The sequence below is a fragment of the Anas acuta genome, chromosome 2 (assembly GCF_963932015.1).
Source record: "Anas acuta chromosome 2, bAnaAcu1.1, whole genome shotgun sequence".
In the NCBI taxonomy this organism is placed as follows: Eukaryota; Metazoa; Chordata; class Aves; order Anseriformes; family Anatidae; genus Anas; species Anas acuta.
In genome coordinates this window covers 43,943,954-43,969,227 of record NC_088980.1, presented here as the reverse complement: position 1 = coordinate 43,969,227, position 25,274 = coordinate 43,943,954, and the positions used below count along the sequence as shown (strand labels likewise).

Sequence of the window (25,274 nt, the reverse complement as noted above, 5' to 3'; positions counted from 1 at the left end):
TCACTTAGCAAGTCAGGCTCCATAAAATTTTGTTCTTTGTTTCATGGACAAGAAGGTTGTGAACTGAATCTCCCCCACCTTTGAAAGACATTTTGAGGAGAGGCCAAGAGATGAAAGAGAGCACTCCTTGCACATCTGAATCAAACCTTTCCAATAACTTAAGGAGAAGAGAACACCTTGTAGAGCTATCATCTGTTTTACTTGTTAGAGTTACTGGATACAGTGATTTAAACCATTTAACTTGTAATATAAATTAAATCTGGCACATTGTGAAGAAGGTGCTACTGCTATCTGACCAAAGAATGAGAGTCATGCTCTTACTGCTACCATTAAAATGTGCTTCTCCGAGTGGAAAAGGTTCATTATTAAACACCTTTTGATCTTGCTCTTAAACCATGATGAATTAAAAAGGCCTCTGCAGATTTTTCCCACCTTAGGTTTTTTTTTTTCCCCCCTAGAGAAATATCTATACTTCTTTTTGCAAGAGAAGTCCAGTTAAATCTTCAGAAGATTTTACTAGCAATATCAAAAAAGCTAACAAAAGCTGAGCTGCAGTTCTCTTTTCCAAATTAACAGCAAAGAAATGCTTAACTGGCCTGTATGTGAATAACAAGTCCCTCCGGCTGGGCCTAAAACCTCCTGACCATTTCAAACAGTATTGAAAATACATATTGAAAAATATATTTAAGAGTATATACCTCTGCCGTACAAGGTATCTAAGCTGCTCTTTTAAACTGATATTCACTTTGTCAAAAGAAAATTCAATTATTTTCTTATCTGATTTTGTTGTTCTTCCATGTCACTCTATTTCTGCTGAATATAGTCATATGTACACCTCCTGCAAAACTGCTGCTACTAGTGTAGAAATAATTTCGATGCACATTTCTGAAGCGTGCTCTCTGTTTCTCTGCTGGCTTCGGGCGAGTGGTGGCTCGTTTTGGAAGAACAGCCAGTGACCCCGAGCACCAGGGAGCCCTTATGTAATGTGCTTATGCACCTTACGTAACTTCCATATACTGTGACAGCCAAGTGATCGCCGGGATATTTGACGAGCCGACAGCTCTTCCTTTCCAGCTCTCACTACCTGGCTTTTAAGGAGATATTCAGAAGAAAAAAAAACTACCAACAACCCCTGACCTCCCTTGATTACATACACTAATGGTGTTGCACTGACTTAACAGCTGAAACAGAAGAGTTTCTGCTTTTCTGATATTTTCATCTATATCCCCTCCAAATAGAGCCAACATTAGAAAACCACAAGTTATGTTTCCTGACTGGTATCAATGCAAAAAAACAAGACACTTTGCTCTTCAGAAAGTTCTACTCGTCTTTTCTAGAGTAATTGTACAGTACACAATATTTTTTTTTCCTATGTTTGCTTATAATTATTTACAGCTTGCAGAAAACAGAATTTGTAAAAAAAAAAAAATTTTCAGAAAACTAAAAATGTAAATTACTTGAAATCATACTTTCTGGTTAGCAAAAGCACACTGATGTAACAAAACATCCTCCTTTTGCAGCAGTATTATTATATTTACACTGACATTACAAAAACTAAGTAATATTGTAAGTATAATACAACTAGCATTTTCTTTAAGTGTCAGCTGTAAGCAAGTAGAAGCACTATCTTAATCGTGTCATTTAAATTGGGGCCTTAATTGTGAGATTACCTCTCTTTAAACTCGTCAACAAAACCACAACATGGAATTTGAATTTAGAAAGTAGCATTTAACTGTAGCATACCCAGAAACACTGGACAGAGGATGTAAGATAATTTGGCCTAAAAAAACTAAGAGGCTTTGGGCATTAAAACAGACTCTCAAATGTTTATCTTAGTGCAACAGTTCTGCCCTCAGAGCTACCCACTGCGATTAATGCTTGCTGGAAAACATGATGCACACAATACACGAGTAAACAGATGGTAACTTTTAAATGCATCTACTCCAGGGAAAAGTGGCTGCTTATAATTAGCTGAACTTTTCAAAAATTGCCTATTGTGACTATAAAGATGCCTTTAAGAAAATAAGGGCATGCAGTAGTTACAAAGAAAAGATGTAACAATTCCTATGCAGAAAGCATGGGCTGCAGGAATCTGGCTGTAGATTACAGAGGTGCTGCCACAACTCCATAACCAAGATGTCCCCTTGAAACCCAAGAAATCCCAAACAGACAAAAGATTCAACCATTTAGGATTTGAGTCCGTCAGTCGTAAAACAAAGGCCTGACTCTTCTATACATAACTGCCTAAAAAGCCAATATAGTTAATAATGGAATAATTATTTTAAATTTATATTTATAAACCCATTAATATTTTAGATGTAAAATAAATTTTTATATGAGTAACAGGTGAAGATACCCAAATATATTAAGCGACATAAACTTTTCTTCATCAATACAATACTTCCTTCTACTATAAAGTCACCAGAGTTTGGAAGGTGGTCTTATAAGTGCTTCAGTCCCATGTGATAAACCTGACTTTAGGTTGGTTGGTTGGTTTGTTTTTTAAAAAGAAACCAAATGTTATTTGTTATGCTGTGCTACAATGGATCTGCATAATTCAAAGACAAAACAGGCCACGAGATCAATCACCACCAACTTCTGCATATGTCATCTAAAGATAACTACCAAATTAAAAGTTCTCAGACTTCTCATTTTTTGGGCAGATTTAACAACTCTCCACCACAAAAGAAAAGGAGAGACCAAAGTACGCTCAGGGCAACAGCCCCGTGGTGGAAAGAAACAGAGTAGGAAAAGTGATTCATGCAGCATGCCATAGTGGAAGATCAAAAGCTAAAAGAACCTTGCCAATTTTTATTTTCCCAAATCTAGTCATCTGTCTGGCTCCCGCCCTGTTATTAGAAAGGTAACCTTGCTTCCAAGAAAGATTTCAGCCACTTCACATTATTTGGCCATTTATGCATAGGAAAAAAGGGAATTATCTAAAACCCTGAAGCACAAGTTTTAAGTATACTCATTGTTTTAAAGGAAATTTGCAAGTATCATTAATAAGTTAAAAGTAAATCAGGCAGTCATATTTTCCACAAAGCCCATGAAATAAAGTTATGGAAACTCGAATTCACAGATTCCAGAAGCCAAAAGGATCTCAATGATAATTCAGTCGAACCCCTCCTCTCATATATAAAAGCTAAAGAATTTTTCTAGGAATAGAAGACCACTAAAGAACACAAGCAAATTGCACCTGGCTTAGAAATCAAAGCTAAAAAAATCACTGGAAAGTTGAAGAATTTTAGGAGGATGCACAACACCTACTTGCCATGTTTTCCTGCTCCTTCCTGACATTTTTTGTGGCTGCTGGTAGATATTGCATGCCATCTTTGATAAATGTTTCTTTTCCCCCCCAATACAGCTGTTCCTGATACACTCCATTTCTAGTCTGGTCCAGCATCCATCTGTTTTCACAAATACAAAAGGATACCTACTTTATGTAGGCAGGCAATTTCTAATTACAGCCACTGGGCCATGTTAAACTCTTATCAAAAATGTTAAACCCCAAGCAAAAGCCCAAATGCAGTGTGTTATTCAGCTGTGGGACCTGAGCAGCTCAGGACAGTAATTTGACTAAGAGTCAGTCACCTGCACTGCCTGCCAGGTGGGTGTCCCAGTAAGACTCCTCAAGAGCCAGAGGCTTTCAAAGCCTGAAAGCTCTGTATAAGAACTACTCTAACATTAAAAAAAAAAAAAAAGTGCTACTAAGTCTTATGTACAGTGTATTGCTTATGGACATTATGTAATTTAAACAAAATTTATGCATATTAAACACAACGTTACTCCTCTTATGCTATTCAGACAAGAAACTACACATCGTTTAAGAAAAAAATTGCCAATACATATATAGCAAACACTTGTCTATTTGGTGTGCCTGTACACCACCCCAATGATGTGGCAGATCTGATTCAAAATGAATAAAAGCCCAGTGGCTGGAGACGCAACATGTATCACACTTGAAACTTGTTCTTAGAATTGCCATGATCAGTCTGTGCAGAATGTGCAGAGACTGTCAGGGAACAAGTATCATCACTAGCAACACATGGGCATCAACCCCCCTTTTATTTTTTTGGTCTCTCTTTCAGGAATTCTGTGTACTGCTTTTGATCTCCAGCTGGTCTCACAAAGAGTTTTCCCTGTAGACAGGATGACAGAGAAGCCACCTTAAAAAAAAATAACGAAGAGTTGATTTTCTTTTTACTGGGGGTGTGAAGCAGTTTTTGCAACCAATACTCCTTTGTTTGTTTAAAAATCACCTCAAATTCTTTTGAGTATTATAAAGAGAATTTCATTATCCAATCACGGTAAGTACAATCTTTTGGAATCCTTTTCTTTTGAAGCAATTTTGACAAGATGAGATTTCATTTTGTCTCTTGCTCTATTCCTTCACCTTCTTAGCAATAGGCACAGCCATTATGCAGAAGTCTGTAGGTGCAGGTACACGAATGTCCTTTTGAAAGCTGGTTAACAGAGTTCCTGAAATCAACTCTCACCATGCTTTCACTCTCATTTGTATGGGAAGTGAAACAGTCTTTCCCCTTGTATTCAAACCAGTTCATACGTAACTGGGGTCCCCCACAGGTTCTGAAACTCTGAAAGACGGATCTAACTGCAGCATTGTTCTAGTAGGAACAACTTTAACCTAGTTTTATCCTACCCCCTTACTCCAGGTTTCCTTCTTGAGATCACTCCTTGTCAATGATCCGGGATGTCAGGCAAAAAACAAGGACTAAACTGACTGATGTTGATTCCAGCAGCAGGCTCCAGCTCAGGACGTGAGAAAGCCGAAACCAGTTACCTTTCCAGGGTGGCTTGGCTGTTACAGAAACATAACTGAATGGACTATTTCACCCTGGAAACAGTCACAGAGAACAAATGGATTGCTGGAAAAGGAAATTACACCAACATCCCGGGAGGGGTACTGTTTGCACACTCAAAGGCAAAAGAAGCAAAGGTATCAGTTACCATCAGATTATTCTCATATTTATTTAAGTCTGTACTGATACAGTTGACTCTCAGTGGTCACATACTCAAAAGTTTAATTAATCTATAAACCAGGCAGCCATGGTGTCATCTCACTGTCAGCTGGAAAGTCACAAATGGGGACACAAAGCCTTCTCCATCAAATTAATTATAGTTTTTTTGTTTTGTTTTGTTTTTTGAGGATCATCATTTATTTTGGTTCTGCCAATACTTTTGCATTAAATGGAATTTCCAAAGAAAGGACCAGAATTAAGGAATTCGTGTTTAAAATACACTGGCAAAACTATGTGTGAAGACAGCTTGTTCTCCTATAGGGTGCAAGTCTCCCTGTGTTTAAAAAAATGTGCTATGAAAATATAATGAATCTTGCATTACACTTGTATTATATCCCTGCAGCTACCAACCGCATGCAAATGGCACAGTAAGGCATGTTTGGAGGCATTCTGACTATTCATGGGGGAGAAGCTGCATTTGCAAAGCTAAATTAATAAGTTTGGGCTCTTAAAATAACAAACCAGTAAACAATTATTAGCAATGGTGCTATTTTAACATCATCTGTGAGTTGTGTCTGATTATGCAAACCAGTAAACTAGCCACACATTTTTGCTGGAAAAATGAGACTTCGTTAAAATTAGCAATGTTTCTCCCAAAAAATATAATTTTAAGGTTTTGGGAGGTTAAAACAAAGTGGGTGTTTTATTTCATCGCATTCTGTTTTAACTGAAATTCATCGTTTGAGCTCAAGTTTCACCAGGCTTTCTGACTGGCTGTCTTGCACATCTTTGACTAGTTGAATGAACTCTTTTCATCTTTGCTATTTTGTCTCTCCTGACTGCCTGCAGGCTTGCATTTGCTCAGCATTGCCAGCAAGCACCAAATAAGCTTCTGCTTTTAGTATCAGCAGTGTTTTGAGGGTAGTCCTGAAGCTACGCATCCTCCTTTTTGAGCCCTCTAATTCTAGTAATTATAACACTGAATGAGTTCCCATTTTGCAAGATAAATAAGCAGGATGTTAAGCACTAACAACTCATGTTCTGTGTTAAGTAGTAAAAAAAGGATCTTGATCTCCTCCTCCTCCCACTATAAAAAGACATTTCTGAGGCTCACTGCTGGTTCAAGCGGCTATGTTGGCCATCACACCCCCAGTCACATTCGGAGACATATGACATGGAAGCGGTAAAGCTCTGCAAGAACAGCTTGCACTGGTACAAGCAGCAGCAAAGATGCTGCCCAATGCAGAAGAGCCTTAAGTTAGAAACATTTCTGTTCTGAGCTACAGAAGGGTGTTGTCAGAGAAGCTAAGAGGACCAACAGGACGGCAGCCAGATGGGCCAGCAGACTCAAGCTTGGTGTATACTCAACGTGATTAGTGCCAGCAGGATGGACACAGGTGAACAGATGGACACACTTCTTCAGAGGAGGTGCTGAAAGACTGCACTGAGAAGAAGGAAAAGGTATTCCTGTTAAAAGACGCTGGCCACTGAGTGCTAGAACACCTTGAAGAAGGAAGCTGGAGCACAGGGATGACAGGACTTTCTTAGACTGGCTCCCTCCACACCTGCATTTCTGCTCAAGCTTCACCAGTGTTGTTTTTTTGTTTTGTTTTGTTTTTCTTCCCTACAGTTATTCTGATAAAGTGAACTCTTTTACGAATATTTATTTCTACCTTTATTGTTGCTATCAGTGCTATGTTTATTCTGATGAGATAGTGAAAGAGATGCTGTAAGGAAAAGCTTCTTTATCTAATTCAGAAAATTCAGACTTTCAATGCAAAAGAACCATTTAAAATTCTTTTTCCTTTTTTTCTTTTAGATATCAATAAGCTTTTGTTTTCAGAATACTGATTCTGTCTAGGTAGTTGCACTTTGTGAAGAGATACACCATTCCCCACTATTTAAAATTTTATTTTTCCTGAAAAACCATAATAAAACCTGTTAGAGTTCTCTCAGTATTTCAAGCTCAGAATATAACTGCGTGAATAATTACTTTCCATCCATTTGTTTCTCATTTGGTTTCCCTGGGTCCGATTTCAGTGAAGATATTCCTTCTAATGTTTGTCTTTGTCAGCAGACAGCAATATTGGGAAGATCTCATAGTACCTGAAAGCATTACTGTAATCTAGCCCACCAAATAAAAGCTACGCTGTTTAATGTGTGGTTTACTTGTGTTTCTGGAACTTGATCTTTTGTGAGGATAGATTGCTGACCCATCTCCAACCATGAGGTTGGACCCTTTTGTCTATTCATCAAGCTGTGTCCAGAAACCAAACTGCTTATCCACGTAGCTTTTAATGTCACTAGAACACTGCCCTGAAAAGCTGCAGCGTCGTCACACTCGTTTTACAGCACTGGGATTCACCTACACACATGGTCATTCCTGAACCACATGAGAATTAGCTGAGCGTTCCCTTGCTGCTTGCAGGCACACCTATATTTGGTCTTTCTTCCTTAAAATAGGATTTAGATCAAACAGCATGGCATGCTTCTGCACTTGCAAGAAATAGTTGTGACAGAGACAAGTACTGCAATGAAGCAAGGGGAAAAGAGTCTTAAGCACCTCACCCCAGTTTAGAGTTAGCTACTTCCTCATGAGGGGTCATGATGCTCACCAAAGGGCCCATCACCCCAGTAGCAGACAGTACCCATTTCCAGTTGCCCAGCACCCAGGCTTCCTTCCAGGTGACAAAAAAAAAATAATAGAACTAAGACAGAACTTTAGGGATTGTGAATAGCAATGCTTCTGCTCTTTTTCCAATAATCTTTCACCATATTCTCCTTAACCCTCTGTTAAAAAAAGTCTAACAAGTCTTGCCCTAGAGGACAAAAGGAAAATCTGAAACAAAGTCACAGATGTAGCACACATTTCCCAGTTTGGATTCAGAAAAGTTAAAGCATTTTGTCTTAAGTCAAACACATACATTCAATATATCACATTGTCAAAAGAGATCAAGTTATTACAACCTATTCAACAGTCCACTCTCTTTCAACAGTCTCAACACAAACTACATAAAGAAATATTCAAAAGAAGCATTTCAGACTTCCTAAAAACCCTCCTTACCTAAAGTTCTCAAACTTCAAAATGGTAGACACTCATTCCAATACAAAACGTTGTGGCTTTTTGTTTTGTTTTTAATTATGGCATTTTTCACCAGTGCTTGCACTGCCTAAATGTAAGGATCCCAAACATAATCAATACAACTGTTCAATATAACTGTTCAAAAGTATTAAGAGATTTTCTCTCTACACACTATATATGCAGCTTAATAATCTATTTCAGCATCTTAGAGATTTACAGTCTGATCCTGTTAATACTCTTCTAATAGCTACATCCCAAGACAATGGTATTCTAACACTTTGAAAAAGTGCACATCACTTTTAACACAATGGCATGCATATCTGGATAGCATTAAAAAAGGGATGAGATTCACACTTACATAGAAGTATGTGAGCCACTTTCTCTCTAACATGACACAACACATTTGCCCCAGACATTTGCCTCATACCTGTTCTTTTAAACAGCTTTTTCTATTATTTTTGTTTGTTGTTGGTTTTTGCTTGAAAGAAAGACTTACGCTTTAGATTACCTTGATGACTCTCAGTAACAAGAGGAAGAACCTGAACATGTACTTCCAAAATAAGTGGTTCAGTAGGTTTTTGCACTGCCCACAAATTACTTTAAAATGCATGATTTTTGTACTGAAATTCAGGCAACAGAAGAAAAGCCCAAATCTTCACATTTCTATGAAATACATAACAGTTATAGATTACAGGAAATGTAAAAACGTGATGGTAGGTACTCGTTTTTGAAGTACCTACCAAGGCACTTAAAAATAAGTCAATGCTCTTGCAGGTTTTTGGTTCTTACTGAAATTGAGACCAACTTTTCGCTATTGGATTAACAAAACCCTGAAGAACCTGGGATCAGGCATACATTAGTTCAATGAATTCAGAGATACAAGTGTAGGAGACAAAGTCCTAACTGCGGACACACATTTTCTTTATTAAAAGAGACTCTGTATATATTCCAGTTGGTATGCTATAACCAAAGGTGACTGTATTCACTTGAGCTTAAGGTTGTTGTGGATGACCTAGTTTTGCCTGTTTACAAAATGAAAACAGAGAAGGAACATCTAAAATTGAATTGTAGCCCTGCTCCTTTTAATATCATCTAAAAAGTACATGTGATCCACGACTAGCTCCTGGTAACTTCACACCAAAATACTAGAGAAAGGCAAAACAAAACTATCAGGCATTAGATTCAATTTCAATTTGGGTTTTATTTGTTATGGCTGATTATGGAAGACATTGCTGACCTCAATAGTAATGTTCTGCTACCACATGAGGCTTTCAGTGTGTGTAACTAGAAAATGCAGCATGTTCTTTGCAGATTTGGTTTGTGCAGAACTGAGAGATCACTTTGTCACAAGAAGCTGTGGTAGATATTTAAAAAAAATAAATTGCCAATTATACACAAATACCACAGAATAGAGGAGGTTACACAGCTGCACCTGGAGCACACAAAGGATATGTTTTATACAATGTTAAAGGAATTTCAACATCTGGGGATTTATGTATTTATTCTTTAAAACTAAAGCAGAATATTCCTAATTTATTTTTTCCTTCAGGCCATCAAAATCTTTCACTGCTGTACAAGTCAGTTACCCTTACCTGTTGTTTGAGAGCCTCTAGAGATTCAAATTCCAACTTGGCCAGTTTAATCTGGATATCTCTTGGTTTATCGGGAATTACAAATGCCATGACAAACTTTATTGCTAGCAGCAAGTGCTGGAAAAAAAAGTAAAAAGAAAAATATTATTCAATAGAGTTTGAAGCGTGGATAGAATAGTATAATACTTTTTCCAAGTGTTAGCAATAGATATAAAAACAATGATTTATTGTGACAAGTACACAGATAACATAGTATAACAATATTTAGGCTCAGCTACTCCATATTTTTCTATTTACTGTCATCCATAATTTGAATATACACATATATTGTTTAGTTTATTTTCATAAAAATCCCATTTTCACTATGTACTCTTATTTTTCAACTTAAATTTGTGTTTATGATTCCAGATAAACAGCTTTTTAAACATTTTATTCATGCATAGAACATGAATTATGGCACCCAGCAAATAGTCATTTATAAACATTTAAACACACCAAAACCACATATAATTACACAGAATTATACACATTTATAACAACACGTATATGCATGTGCATGCCATAATAGAAATGATAGAAACATTTTGTAAAAATGTTGAACAAACCCAGAATTTTTGCATTTAAAGAGTTATTAAAATCTAAGAACACTCCTAAGGATCAGATTAGAATAAAACACAATAAATTAATACCATCTTCAAATTGGTATTTGAGTATTTGGCAAAGTATTTGGTATTTGGCAAAGTCATGAACAGAAACTTTCTAGTAAATGGAGAAATGTTCTGAAATTAAGATGCCATATTAGTCATCATTTGTCACAAAATATTGTAAGATTATTTATGAGAAAATGTGTATGAACTTCTGTTGAACCTAGTGCTTCCCAACCAGCCTTTAAATTTCACTTCAACATGCACCATTCCCCTCATCTCACTGAATACAAGTCAATGGTTCTGTTTCTTCATGTATGTTATATTTAACTATTACCTAAAACAAGATTTAATCATTCTTGCTTATCAATGGCTGAGCTAACAGCATGATGCATTTTTGCAATCAGGAGCTTGCCCCTAGTTGAGAAAATCCTGAGCAACATAAGGCAACATATAACATATGTGCTTAATTTTAAGAGTGGCTTAGGTTCCACTGACATGATGATGGTACTCAGACACACCTAAACGTAGACTGCATGTCTGAGCTAATTATCAAATTGCCCCAAGTTTTCATAAAAAAGACTATTATTTCCTTTCTGAAAAATATTTTGCTTAATTATATGATCTTGATGCACCAAAAATCCCCAAGATCCTCGAATTAGGCGAGCAAGAAAGTAGCAAAAATACTACAGATCCAATAGCAGTGGTAGTGAAACTCTAAATTAGTCAATTCCAATAACAAATCAGATAACAGGAACAAAGTAAGAGAACAAAAAGAGATTAATGAAGAGCCAGACATGAAATTATTTTTGAAAATCTATAACAGAAAAAAGTTAGCAGGCCCAGAAAACAGACGGATAGTGCAAGGAATACTAATTTGAAGAGCTGAGAGGAAGACTAAAACTTAATGTGACAGTAAAACATCATCGATGAGAACCTGAATACAGATGAAGAGGTTAATGAAGCGATTAACACGTCTGCTGTGTAAAGCGATGTGCAATACCATATTATTAAAAAAAAGTCATGACAACAGTAAAATGTTCTCCTACTCATATAAAAGTTTTCTTTTCCCACTCAACTTAATGGTGTCCCAACAAAAAATGCTGCAGCTAACCCTCAAAAGAAAAAATATATATATATATATATATATATATATGTATATTTAATAAAAGATTTAGGAGAATAATGTGTTTTAATTGCTTTAGCAAATGAAGAGTTTTATCATCCTATCACCTGAACAAAGCCCAGTAAGCAGTACTCCAAAGGTCTTTCATTTATTTTGTCAACAGACCTGGTACCCACACATAATGAAAACTGCTTTTGATACTGTTTGCCAGAAGTCTGTTTTCATGGTAGCCTTAAAAAACACATAACACGAGGGCAGAGCCTCCCATTCAGAAAGCCTTCATGCCAGAGAGTGCTAGATGGACAGAATACAGATGGGAACAGTCATTATTTTTGGTTGCCCTATGACTCATACAACCTCTTTAAAAAAGAATATATCTAACTTATTAACAGTTCATATTTTATTTTGGAACTGCCATTTGACTAAGGAAACGTAAGCAGTTATTCAAGAGAATTTGAGGGAAGAAGTAAGGAGATGAGTAGTTGTATTCATTTTATCATTCATATTCTGTACGGATTTCTTAATGTTGTTTTAGTATCATTTCTGTATATGAGATCCAGGAAAGGGAACCATCTGCTTTCAAAAAATAAATGTCTTAAAAGTACAGTATAAGTTGCCAGAATATACAAAAATTTCTCCTTCACAGCATAAAGTTACATTAATACTAGTATGAATATATTACAAGAAGAAACTACTTAAGCTTGTCCAAATTTGTTACACAACTAGTGCAAACGTATTTGTCCAATACTAAAGCTTCTTCAGAGCTGGTTTGGGCATTTGTTTAAAGCAGGTTACAAAAACAACCACTAGTTCTAACTGCAGCCATCAAAACCCAGCATCGTTTCCAAGAACATGCCCCTCAAAACAATTTCAAGAGGACTATTTCACTGTGAGCAAAACCCGGGATAACATTAACACAAGCTGTAAGCTCCCTGATGCCAGCAGCAAAGTCCCCTCCAGTTTTTCAATCTGCCAAGTGGGCACAGAGAAAAACAGCAACAAGTCCCCCCCCTTGGTAAACTTGGTGCCATCAAACTCTGTGGTCTCGTGCCAGGTGCTCGGAGAGCTGGAGGAACTTTTCTATTCTGCGCAGCTACTGACAGGAGGAGAAGCAGCAGCTGTGTTTTGGAGCAGCGTCCCCAGCCCCGTCTCTTCTAAAACGGAAAATGCAAATTAGGGTTAAATTCCTGGAATTTTGAACAGCTAATTTGATTTCTGCAGCGGTCTGACTGCAGCAACTCCTGTCAAAATCTACTCAAATGAAAAGAAAAAAAAAATGGGAGGAAAAAAAAGAACAAAAGCAGTAGCTTCGGTGCTGGTTAGTCGATAAAGTGCATGCCAAGTGTCAGCTGGGAAGGATTTCAAAACCATTTTGTAAGAAAAGCCTATTTTACAACCTAATATTTACCAAAAAAATATCAATTAAAATCAGAAATCTGGACACAGTCCAGTCTAGAACTACGTAATATGAAACGATGGTCTGTGGTTACTCAACTCCACATAGATAAGCAACTCTACATGAGAGCCAACATATGAGAACGGTACATCACTTTGAGCCTCTGTCCTCTACTGGTATGTGACTATTTCACATCCAAAGAAAGGCAAGGTAGCTGGTGAAGGATCTAGAAAACAAGTCTTAAGAAGAGCTGCTGAGGTTGTTTAGCCTGGAGCAGAGAAGGCTCAGGGGAGACCTTCTTGTACTTTACAATTATCTTTAAGGAGGTTGGAGCGAGGTGGGGATTGGGCTCTTCTCCCAGGATCCAAGTGATAAGACAAGAGGAAATGGCCTCAGACTGTGCCAGGGGAGGTTTAGGTTGGATATTGGGAGAAATTTCTTTACTGCAAGGGTTGTGTGGCATTGGAACAGGCTGCCCTGGGAGGTGGTGGAGTCACCATCCCTGGAGGTCTTCAAGAAACAACATAGAACTTCATAGCATGGTTTAGTGGTGGACTTCAGTACTGGGTTAAAGGTTGGACTTGATGATCCTCGAGGTCTTTTCCAACCTGAATGTCTCTATACAAAAAGCCTTTGCAAACGTGAAGAAAAGTATCACTGCAGGACCGTGCTATTGTCAGAGCAGAATGCATGGAAATGATTAGATTTTTTGCTACGACTCTGGTTCACAGTATGCTGACACTAAACTAAGCCAAGATCAAAGACTAGGAAGAGACCAAAGAATAATTCACCTCTTTCTATGGCAACAGTGTTTAGCTTTGAAAGTCTTGTATCCTTCTGAGAGCACGAAAAATGAGGAAGGGAAGTGAAAAATCATTCTGTCAAGGGAGCAATACAGGCAAAGAAAAATTTCCACGGAGCTCAGGAAGTCCTATTAAATTAAATTGTCTTTAATAGACAGCAATAAAACAAATTTATGAGAAAATATTTCTGCAATATACATAAAAAGAAAGCATGAGCAAACTTTCCTTCCCACTTTTAGTCCAAGCTAGCTTTATTAGAGTCCCACTGGTGGAATAGAATTATCACAGCTGAGGGACTTTAAGAAAGGCCTTTCTTCTGCTACTCTGATAAATCCTGCTTTAAAACCTCACATCCCATATTATTATGGAACTTTAATAAATTTTACACAGAATCTTAGTGGGGAAAAAAACCCCTCTGATAATTCCCCTCAAAATTTCATTTTACCCACAGAAACGTTCAAATTCCTGGGAGGTGTGGATGACACAAAAGGAAGTTATTTCATGCTTGTCCTATTTCAAGGTTTCTTTACCTCTCCCATTCAGTTTTCAGACTGTCTTCTGCTCCCATAGACATACACATGGACACATTTACAATCTAAATGCCCACTACAATCCACATGTTGCATCTACCCCTTTTATCTCCAAACCAGCAAACCCATCTCTCCTGCATTTCCATGACAGTAAGCTTTCTCCTCCTTGCTGCCAAAACTCAAGGAAAACACCAAGAACAAAATCATCCTGCCTCAGACTTAATGCTTCTTGCTACTCTAGCACTAACACGGTGATATCCATCTCTGCTCTCCCATCTCTGCTCTCACCTGGAATATGCTCAGCACAGGTGAAATTTTCATGCACTTACACCTGATGAGCTCCTTTAAGTCTCTACATGGCACGTAGAACAATGATATTTCAGACAACGATGAAAAACAATGATTTTCAGCTTAGATCTTCACCATGTTTGGGCAGTTTTCTCCTAGGAGCATCAGAAAGCACATTCTGGAGATCAGAGTAAGCCTTTTGTCAGCCTGCTTGCTGCCACGTCAAAGCACAGAAGCAATGCATCTTTTCAGCACAATAGTAATCTATCTTTATATATTAAAAAAAAATATGCATTTTCTCTTTTCTTAAACAGGACTAGGCATTTGTGTAAAATGCATAAACTCTAAACTGAAACAAGCATCCTGCAGCGAGAGTTTGGTAGCAACATTTATGACAGACCATTAGAAAGGTAAGCCCAGATCAGACATCTTCTCTCATCTGTACCAGCACATTTCTGAAATTGAGTCCTGCTCAACAGAGTATTTAAGCTTATGTTTAGTTTTAAGCACATCTGTAAATACATTTATGTTCAGAAAAACACATTTAAGCACGTGCTTAAAATTGGAAGATTAATAAATAATACAGTCATTTGCTGAATCTGGGTGTTAATATTCAACAGCTGAATCACGACATGTATTTCATTTTTCTGGAGCTGGTGCCATGCGACATGTACTAAATCCACCTGTCTTAAGAGATGAATGCTGGCTTGCACTGTGTCCGCACATTTACATTTCTCCAACTGCTTTAATTAGTGCAGAAATCCTCCTCTGTACTTTATTACCAATCCGCTATAAAACATCACAAGTAGAAATCTACACTGAAAAAGGCACCAGGCATAATATGCAGCTTTGAGGCATATTTCAATCACATAAAAAGTATTAAGCTGCACAACATGGGAGCCAGGCTTTGTTTTGTTCCTGTTACACACACACCAGCAGCACTGGTCTCTAGCAGCACTGATACACAACCCTTTTCCAGTCAAGTCTTGGCCTTATGCCTCCAGACTATTGATTTGGTTTCTTTCAGAAGAAGCAAATTTATTCTAAACACTACAATCGCTTTGCATAGCTCTCATTACTGAAAATAAGCCAATTCCAGACCAGCGCTCCTCAGCAAGGGACTTGAGCAGATAAGACCACATAAAAGATTTCAAAAATAATCTGTAAGGAACCTTCTCTATTCGTGTTTCCAGGAAGTAACAGCAAAAGCAAAAAGTGAAACAAAGCAGGAAAAAAAGGAAGAAAAATTAAAAAAAAAATTCAAGCGTCATCCCTTGGTGAGGGAGCTGGTGAGCAAGGGACAGTCCCTTCTGCCCTTGGGTATTTTTGGAGTTCCTGTTTTCTAAAAAGAGAGCCCAGTTGGAAAGCAAACAAAGCAACCCAGTATGCCTGCTGGAACTTGGTCCTGCTCTCTGAAAGCCTGAGGAAGAATTTAAGCCAGACACAACTTCCAACATAAATCAGTGGCAACCTGTTAAGTATATTCTACCAAGGCACATGCTAAGTGAAGCTGAAAAGTACAAGCAATCTGATCAGTTGGATAGTCATGGTAGTTTTTTTCCTCTTATGGCACCATTATATTTTCTACCAATTCCGTCTTTTTTAAAACAAATTTCCTGTTTATTTATAGACTAGTTCTTACCAGCTTTTCAACCACAGCTGCTCTACATCATATTTCGTCTAACTACTGAACTGAAGTGGTCTGTTTGGGAAGATTTAGATGCATAACAATCCTCCACAGTTTTCTCCAGCAGTGACATTTAAGAGGAGTCAGATCTGGCCCTTTCCTCTGCCACTGAAATTCATAGGAATTTTCTCCCTGACTTATTTGACGCTGCAATAAAGCCACTAGTTACTTAATTCTCAGTATTTACATACCTGATCAGTCTTTTTATAGATCTTTTACACTGAAAATGTTAAGCCTACTTTCAGAAGACTTTTTTTTGGTTGGTTGGTTTTCGCCCCAAGACCCTGAAGCATGAAAAAAAAAGAGTAAAGGCTGGTAAAATGGGAATTTTATTTATATACATAAGCCTTGCACATTGCCATTTTTGGATCTATCACTAGAAATTAAACATTAAGCAGGTTCTGGAAACACCTGCTGAACTAAAATACTAAAAGATTGTAAAGAAAAGATCTTGTGATATCACCCTTATACAAAGGCTTCTAACTGACTGCGACTTGGGAAAACACTTACAGGTACATAAGCTCAAACGCTAATAATCTTATTTCATAAACACGGCATATTCTGTGATGCAAAGTACGATACAGCACACTTACAAGACTATTTCCTACAAGCTCTCTATAAAAATACAAAGTACACAAATGAGCCTTTCAGAAATGTTCTAAGACATGATTTTTCTCTCATTTGTTTCATCCTGAATCAATTCCAAAGACATGAAAAAATGCTGTAGGTGTAAATTTGTCTCGGAGCTTTTAAATATTTGCTAATGGTTAATTTTACAGTAACCCAACAGTCTTTAAAGCAGCATGATAATGCACCCATCTCTGTGCTACCATTTGATAATCCTGAAATGTTTTGGCACAACCCTTATCTCAATTTATGGATAGTGTTTAATAGGAACTGGGATAAGAGTTGCCAAAAGCCAAATTAGCTAATGCTGAATGTAATGAACAGCAGAGCTTTGATCGTGCTCTGAAATAAATTCTAAGCGAAAAGTGGAAAGAAGGATGCCCATGGAATTGAAATTGACAGTATGATTAATACCAAGCCTTATGAAGTGCCTCTTAGCTGATTGCTAGCATTACATATAGGCTCCCACTCTGACAGGTATAGTTTATTGTCAAAATGCCCTAATGTTCCACACTGAAGAAGAAAAAAAAAAAAAAGTTCGCTATTTTCTATTTATCTACAAAACTTATATTTCTTTCTACCTCTATGCCATACATTTTTCTCCACCAAAAAAAAAAAAAAATGCAAGTTATAGTCAGAATTCCACAGATTTCTGTTTGTCAGGACTCAAATTCATCATCCATTGCACAAGTGGATGACCTGGCATCAACAAGGAGGTAAAAAGCATTACTTTTGCCAATGGTTTAAAACTAGTGTAAGTCAATTCAGTGCTAAACAGAAATTGTCACCTGTTGTAGGCACCACGGTCCTTGAAAACTCTTTTGCCCTGCCTCAAGCCTCCTTTGCCTTAGTCCAAGCCAAGTGGACAGGTTTCTCCCAACTGAGTTTTGGACAAGCTCAAAGTTATCAAACTGTACACATATGAAAGTAAATCCAGTATTTAATGAACCTTACAGATGGCTTTCCCAAAAAAGCAGGCTGGTTCTGGATATTGTGAGTTAATTAACAGACTTTTCAATTAGACATTTTTCTTCAATTTATGCTAGGACAAGTTGCTGTTGCATCTACATTGGAATTTAAATTATTTTAAACATTGAAGTTGATGCTATTGTTAATTGCCTTGAGAGTATGTAGCACAAAAAAAAAAGTTATCTCAGCCAGCTGTTTTTCAGAGATGTTGTGCATTCAAGTTTTTACCTTTAACTGTGAATAGTAAGTTACCTGATTAAATGAATCTCTTCTTATTTACAGACATTTCCTTATTTCTCCCACAAGTACCTGGCTTTCCATACAACTGTCTTATGATGCTTTCAAAGCTGATTCACAAGAAAATTCTTCCTCCTGAAAAAAATCTGTTCACCTCACAACACCAAGATAAGAATTTTATCTGAATAAACACATTTAAAGCAAAGCAGGGTATTTAACCACAGTGCAAACACATTTTCACTGGGTGACTAATAATTTAAATGTAATTCACAGCTTTCTTCTATGTTTCCATCCTGTTTTAAGTGGCATATTTTACTCTACTTCTGTTTGAAGCTATAGGTAAATTTAGCAGGACACAGCACATTTTTTCATCTGGACCAAAAGGTGAATCATGCAATGCTAAATAATGTACAAAATGTCATAGCCATGAGTCATGAGATAAAAATAATGGATTGTGATATATCACAAAGTAAGCTGCAGATTAATTACAGTCTCTATTCCTGTGCAACTTTAATGAAATCAAATTAATTGAAATGTGTACAATAAAACTAGCTAATCTGAAACAATGGTATTCTGTAGGGAAAAAATAAATTAACAATTTTCATATTGGAAACTCATCACTTGCATTCTTCCCATTAAAAAAAAAATAGAGGTTTGGGGGTTTTGTGTTTCTGGTGTTTTGTTTAGTTTTTTTTTTCCTTCCCTTTTTAGAACAATGCAGTGTTAAATAATCCTTTTGCTTTTCAATAAAGGTCAGAAGAGAAGCTTTCCATTCAGCTGAAGTGTTTTAATTAAACATTGCAGCAGGTGTTTGGATATGCTGCCAACTCCTGAAAAGCTTGCATAAAAACCGTATCTTTAAAAAAAAAAAAAGCACAAAACAAACCTTTATGTCCTCAAGCCCTCTTTATCTGTCTGTTCCATGAATGGGTGTTCACAAAATTACACAAGATTTTCTTTCTTTTGGACCACCAGTACCTGCCCTAGCTATAAAAGAGTCCTTTATCAAAGCTGCTGGAAGGCAGCCATGCAGCTCTCAAGTCAACTTTCATGGCCATAGCAGATCTGTGCAGCAGAGCACAGCCCTGAGTTTAACCTTAGCTGCTGACCAGCTTGAACTTTTGGAAACATACCTGGTTTGTTCAAGCTCATAAAGAGAGAACCTTTAGCTATGAGCCAAATCTGCTTTGAGACAAATCATTGCTGCTAAAGCACATCCCTTTTGTAGGTCATACTCATACAATCAAGCTTTTCCAGTGGTCACCTATCTCACAGCTGTAGGCCTTCTTACACTCCCATAAAAGCAGGCTATGAAATGCTTCCAGAACTGCTTAAATTCGTAAGGAACATGAAGCTCATATTATGGTGTAGACTCCAGAAGAGAAACAGGAGAAAATGGAGAGTGAAAGAGAAGAAAAGCTAGCTGTGTTCACCAGCAGTAAGTACTGCTGTTGGGTACCGAGTCATTCCATCAGCTGAGAAGTCAAAATGTGAAACCCCACGTAAGGGCTAGAAAGCAATAATCTCCTATGCAGTGGGATGGATACATGCAGCTGCATCCACGTAGTATTGTTATTCAAAAGCAGACAACTTCTATTGGGATAATCCAGCAATTGCTACTTGACAAATTCAGTGGACATCTAGGACATCTCCAAAACCATCACCAGGAAGGGGCTCTCAAGAGGCTCTGATCTCAGTTCTGATTTGTGATGTACAAGAAGAAAACCAAAAAGTTTAATCTCATTGGTGTAACAGCTCTGACAACATGCAGCGAGCACAACTTCTCACCTCACTACAGCTAGGGAAGCTGAAAGAAAAAGAAAACAGCAGTACTTACAGCTTCAATTACAATTGTGAGGCCATTGGGGAGTCAACTTACAGCAAGGGCTCAGCATCACTTTGTTGCTATGAAACATCACAGCTGATTATTCCTATGTGCTAAGAACTTGAAGCTGACTCATCCTCTGGCTGAAATGAACTCAGCTGAGGAGGCCATGTTCAATTTGAAATGAATTAAGTAGGAATCCTGAACGTGGCTCCAAAAGAAGCCTCAAGCACGTCAAATAGGCAATACTGAGACGCCAGACAAGATCTTGGACCAGTGCTAAAACTTGAACAAGTCCTTGAGTTACTACAGTGTAATGTGCAAGCAGAGATAGGTAGGAAGCTGAGACTTTTCAGAGATAAATCTCAACAGAGATGATCAGTGCTGCTGCACAGTCTTAGGGGCCCAGGGACTGAAGGAAGAAACCATCTGTACCTGTATGGGGTAACATGGTACTGAAAGCAGTTGTTTGTCTCACTTTCAAAAGTCATTCAGGAAATTAGAGAAACCTGTGAAGAAGTGTAGATGTAGAGCTTAGAGACATGATTTAATGGTGGACTTGGCTATGCTAGGTTAAAGGTTGGACCGAATGATCCTAGAGGTTTTTTCCAACCTAAATGATTCTAGGATTTTATGACAGGAGTAACCCAGTCGCAGTGATTTGGCCCTGCTGTAAGCCAGGAAGATGGCACAATGGAAGCACACATCCTGCAGACCTCCAGTTCTGAACCAGGCCTGCGTCTGGGCAGATGGAATGATGAAAAGCAAATATTTATTTCCTGAATATGGGGCCCACTCATGTTTACTCATTTTCCTTATAACCAGACTGAAAAGGCATCCTCTTTCTTCTTTGAGCTGAGGAAATGCCAGACGCATTTTACAGTGGCTTTCTGTCCGCTTCTAGATGCAGCAAAAACGCCGTTCATTTTTGTGCTGAGTTTGGTTAAGGTGAGTTCTTCTGGAAAAATGAGAGGAGCATACGGAGAAAGATGAAAGTGAGCAAATGTACAGGACTGAGCAAGCCTGATGCATGCAGTGAGGCTGTTTTGGGAACAGAGAGTGCCGAGGAACTGGCTGTGATGCTCCTCACTGCTCCAGCAGCTCTGCTGGCCCCAACCTGCAACGCAGGCCAGCTTAGCAGCCCCAAGGCCTGCTGCCTCCTGAGGTGACAAGGTGACTCCTGGGGCGAGCTGCTGGTCAGCACCTCTAAAAATAGATGCTCCTGATAAAGTCATGCAATTCCTATCTTAAAAAAGTCTAAATGTTTAGAGAAGTGAAGATCATAGCCCTTCAGGTCAGATCTTTTATCTAAACAGACTCCCTCAGTCACAGGAATCTTTGCTAGAAACAAATTAATAGCACAGCAAACAGCCAAAACATGAACAAAAATTGTCTTTCTTTTCAGAGCTGTTATTTGAGAAAGATATCCTTAAAACCTCTCATCCTGAACTTTTACATATACACGTATCTCCTTGATCAATTGTTCTTTATGCTTTCTTTTGTATAAAAGAAATATTTCCCATATATTCCAGAAGGTTTAAAAAAAATACAATAAAAGATCTTGTCCTGGGATGTCTGAGGGATCTGGCAGTACTTGAGGTTGTACAGCTTTTCTGTGACATAATGATTAAAGAATTATCTTCTAACATAGTAAATTGCCACACAAAATCCTAAAAGGTTAAACGCCTGTCAGATAACAGGCTTATAAATCAGTTTTGCTACTTGGCACTTCTTTCCTTACATCTCATCTCATAGGTTTACTGGGAGAAGTATCAGCATGCATCAAACATAAGCAGGAAAAGAAATTCTCAGTTCAACAATATTCAAAAGTATGACCTTCCAGCATGACATACAAGTATTATTAAAAAAAAAAAAAAGTATATTTTTCCTTCTACCCAGAAGAACATTACCATTCTTTGATAGTACTGAACAGGTTAGACAAGATGTCTTCACCATAAATAGCAATTTAAAATCAATTTCTACGATGAATCATTTTAGCATCACAGATACCTAGCTCTCAAGCCAGAAACAATGTTTTTATTAGTCAGCAGACATACAGGGTGAAGTTATACCATTTTGCTCACTTTCAGTGGGAACAAGCATATTATCCTGTCACCTCAAACCTGAAAAGCATCCAGAGCCTCCTCAGAAAGGCAGGGATGCCAAACGTAAACTACAGAGGTGTCAAACTGTTCTGCTTCTGTTAATGCGTTTTGGTTTTTATTATTATTACCTGACTTTTTCATATATTTCACATACTATATCACTACACACATTATACATGTATATCACCCTATTTTATCATGGGTCAGGGTTTTAGAAGTTTGCAGGTTGTCTCCTGTTGTCTTGGAGGGAGGGGATGTTTTTGATTGATCTAAGTAACTTTGCATTTTTCCATCCTAGATTTACCGATTTTTACCTGACTTCGCTCACACACAAGAAGGCACTAAGTAACATGGTTTAAAACAAAAACATTTGGGGGCCAGAAGCACTCCAGGTTCTTCTGAAGATATATGTCAGTCTTTACCATCATTATTCTTCAAAGATGACCACTAAGACTTTGAAACCACTTAAATTGAGACTTTTTTTTTGGTGTAAATTTGGTCACCTGAAGTGAATACAAACATGCTTGAAAAATCTAAGATCGGATTTCTAAAAGGAGATAATATAATTACAGTAAGGTCTATTTATTTTTTTTCCCACTGTGACATACAACGGAGGTTAGTTTTACAATACAAACACAATACAGTGACCTCGACCAGAGGTACTTTGTTACCCGGTTATGAGGTTTGACTCCTTGATCTCATTAAGGACTTGCTTGGTTGTTAGGACTGGTAACCTTTATGAAAATGTTTTGCTTTTAGAGGGACACAAATTTAATTTGTCCATGGTTGGGTTAAAAGTTCAAATCTCTCTCTTTCCCTTCTTTTTATTCCCCAGCATGCCAGCAGTCTTAGCTTCACATGGCCTATTCAATTTTTTGTCCTTTTATTTATTTTTTAAAGCTTAAATATATATAACTGACTTTTATTTTTAATATAAATTCTTCTTCATACTTTTAGAATACTATCAAACTTGTTATCTCTAGGTGGACTTGCTGCTACAAGTCTTTTTTGTGCTTTTAGCAACAGGATATACTTAATAGGATCAGTAACTGGGCTTCCCTCATCAATCTGGCACTTGCACAGCCAGTTCTCAACATGTTGCCTTTAAAAATGCACTGTAATACTTTTTGCTATGGGCCAACATTCCTATGGTGCTATGCCTCTAGAGCCCTCAACTTTATTCTCCATACCTGATGTTAGAGTAAGAGTATAGCCATTCACACTGGTAATTCCCAAATTTTGGGTTAATAATGCGCCACTCTGTAACCCATCTGTGCATCTGTTTGATGCACAAGACCACCCATTTGCATCCCACACAACAATATCCCAGCCCATTCCAACCAGCAGGTACTAACAGCTGAGCATCTAGGATTACTACAAATATAATGCTTAAAACTTTCTAATTCTTACCTTACCATAAGAATTTCTACAAATAGGAAGCACTGCTTTGGCTAGGCTAGGGTGATGGCTCACATTTTGTTCTCAAGTGTGGTGTGTCTCATCTCTTTCTTGATATTTGCACAGCAAGAGCATTTAAAAAAAAATAATTTAAAACCATACTTTTCTGAAGATGTTTACAACATCACATATGTGAATCTGTTTTTCAGAATATGTACTCTTCTCTCAAATGAAGAGAAATGAATAAAAGGAAAGACAACTATCATTTCCTTCAAATCTAATCCATATTTTCTCATACAACGCTTATATACGTTCTCTGAAAATAAGACTAGTTAGACTCCATCACTGGAAATGAAGTGATATTATTAACCTGCAAAGACAAGTAATCCCTTGTATATAAAAGTATTTACAACAGTGCAAGACTCTACCATAAAAGCAAGGTTTTAAAATAGAGCAACAGCATTTTCAAGATTAGCTGTTTTTACCTGGAATTACTCCCAATACAGTTTCCAATCCTGATGGGGTAGGCTTAGGCTCCCTTGTTCACTAGCTCTACTTACATGGTGCAAATGACCCTTGCTGATTGCAGATGGTCAGCAGGTGCAGTGGGTTTACATGGCAAGGTTTTGGTAGCAAGGGGCCATAGGGGTGGCTTCTGTGAGAACAATTTGGAAGCTGCCCCATGTTAGGTAAGGGCCCCACTGCTGACCAGAGCTGAGCCAATAAGCGATGTTGTTTGCACCTCTGTGAGAGCAGATTTAAGACAGGGCATTCACCCTGTGCAGGGAAGCAGCCTTCCCACTAAGCATATGTAAGTCTGCAGGGCTGGGTGTTGTGCTGCATGAAGACAAGAAGCTTTGTGAACTACTTTTGTACAGATGAAGGATGTTGAGACTATAGGACTGGAGAATGTCTTAGAAAAGATTTTCATACATGTTCTGATGTGCTCAGTCATTCTAAAATTATTCTATTCCGATTAATGACCACTGCATTATCAGGGGATAAAATTACAAACTCCTTTTAAAAATGAAATAATATCACACAAAGCTCTCTATTTTCACTAACTCAGACATCCTTCTCCATACAACTAAATTTGCTAAGAAAAAAGTCAATTTTAAATCTGAAGACAAAAAGTCACTAAAATAAACAGCGTTGTATTTTTTTTCTCCATTAAAATGCTAATAGCATCCTTTACAGTTGGAGAAGTCTCCAGATGACAGAGGGAAAAAAAATGTAAGATATCAGACACTGAGTGGAGGCAGCCCAACAGAATGCACAAAAGCTCCAGAGAAGAGTTACTTGATTCTGAATACAGTGTGAGGTCGTAAGATATAGGATGGTGTCCCATGGCAGGTAGTAAACCTCTCTTAGGAATGAAAGGATAGTTAACAGCAACAAAAGGCCATACAGATTATTCAGAAACACTGTAGCCTCAGTAACCTGGTGGTTCCATTTGGCTAAGTGTCACACAGTTCTGCCTTTCCACTCCTGACACTTTCTGAGTGACGCTAATTGGACGCCAGTGGTTAACTGTGAAGTCTAGGTCTTTAAATGAATTCGTATGTTGTTTTTGGAAATGTTGGTTGTGGCTTTGTAAACCAAGATCCTAGCTCACCTTCTGGTACAGCGCAAACATTTGTATGTGCACCTCAAAAGAAACTCAGGAATGAAGCACCATTTCCAAGCATCTGGGATGAAGTTGTTCCTTGTTTGTATACAGGAAAATTACTGACTTCATTCACTTCCTCAAAATATACAGACCACTTGGCTTGCTGGACCTCCCTCACCACTACCCAGCTATGCAGGCTACTTTATTGCTGAAGAAATACTTGCTGAAAAAGGAAGTTGAATCACCCTAGTGTGAGCCCCACACCAACAAACTCTTCCAGCCTGGTTCTCCTGATTGAACAGTTCCCTCAGTTACATGGCAAGAAAACTCACTCCTTAAACTACATGAGAGCAAACACACAAAAGCTCACCTTT

At 37.8% G+C, this 25,274-nt stretch overlaps 1 protein-coding gene across 4 annotated transcripts in view; it reads right to left on the bottom strand.

The window, feature by feature from the left end:
• ANO10 (anoctamin 10) overlaps positions 1–25,274 on the bottom strand; it is a 115,370-nt gene that overhangs the window by 26,754 nt on the left and 63,342 nt on the right. For all 4 annotated transcript variants that reach the window (XM_068674486.1, XM_068674484.1, XM_068674485.1 and 1 more), the window contains exon 12: positions 9,657–9,773. In XM_068674486.1, coding sequence (XP_068530587.1) covers positions 9,657–9,773 — 117 coding nt within the window. The remainder of the gene's footprint in view (positions 1–9,656; positions 9,774–25,274) is intronic.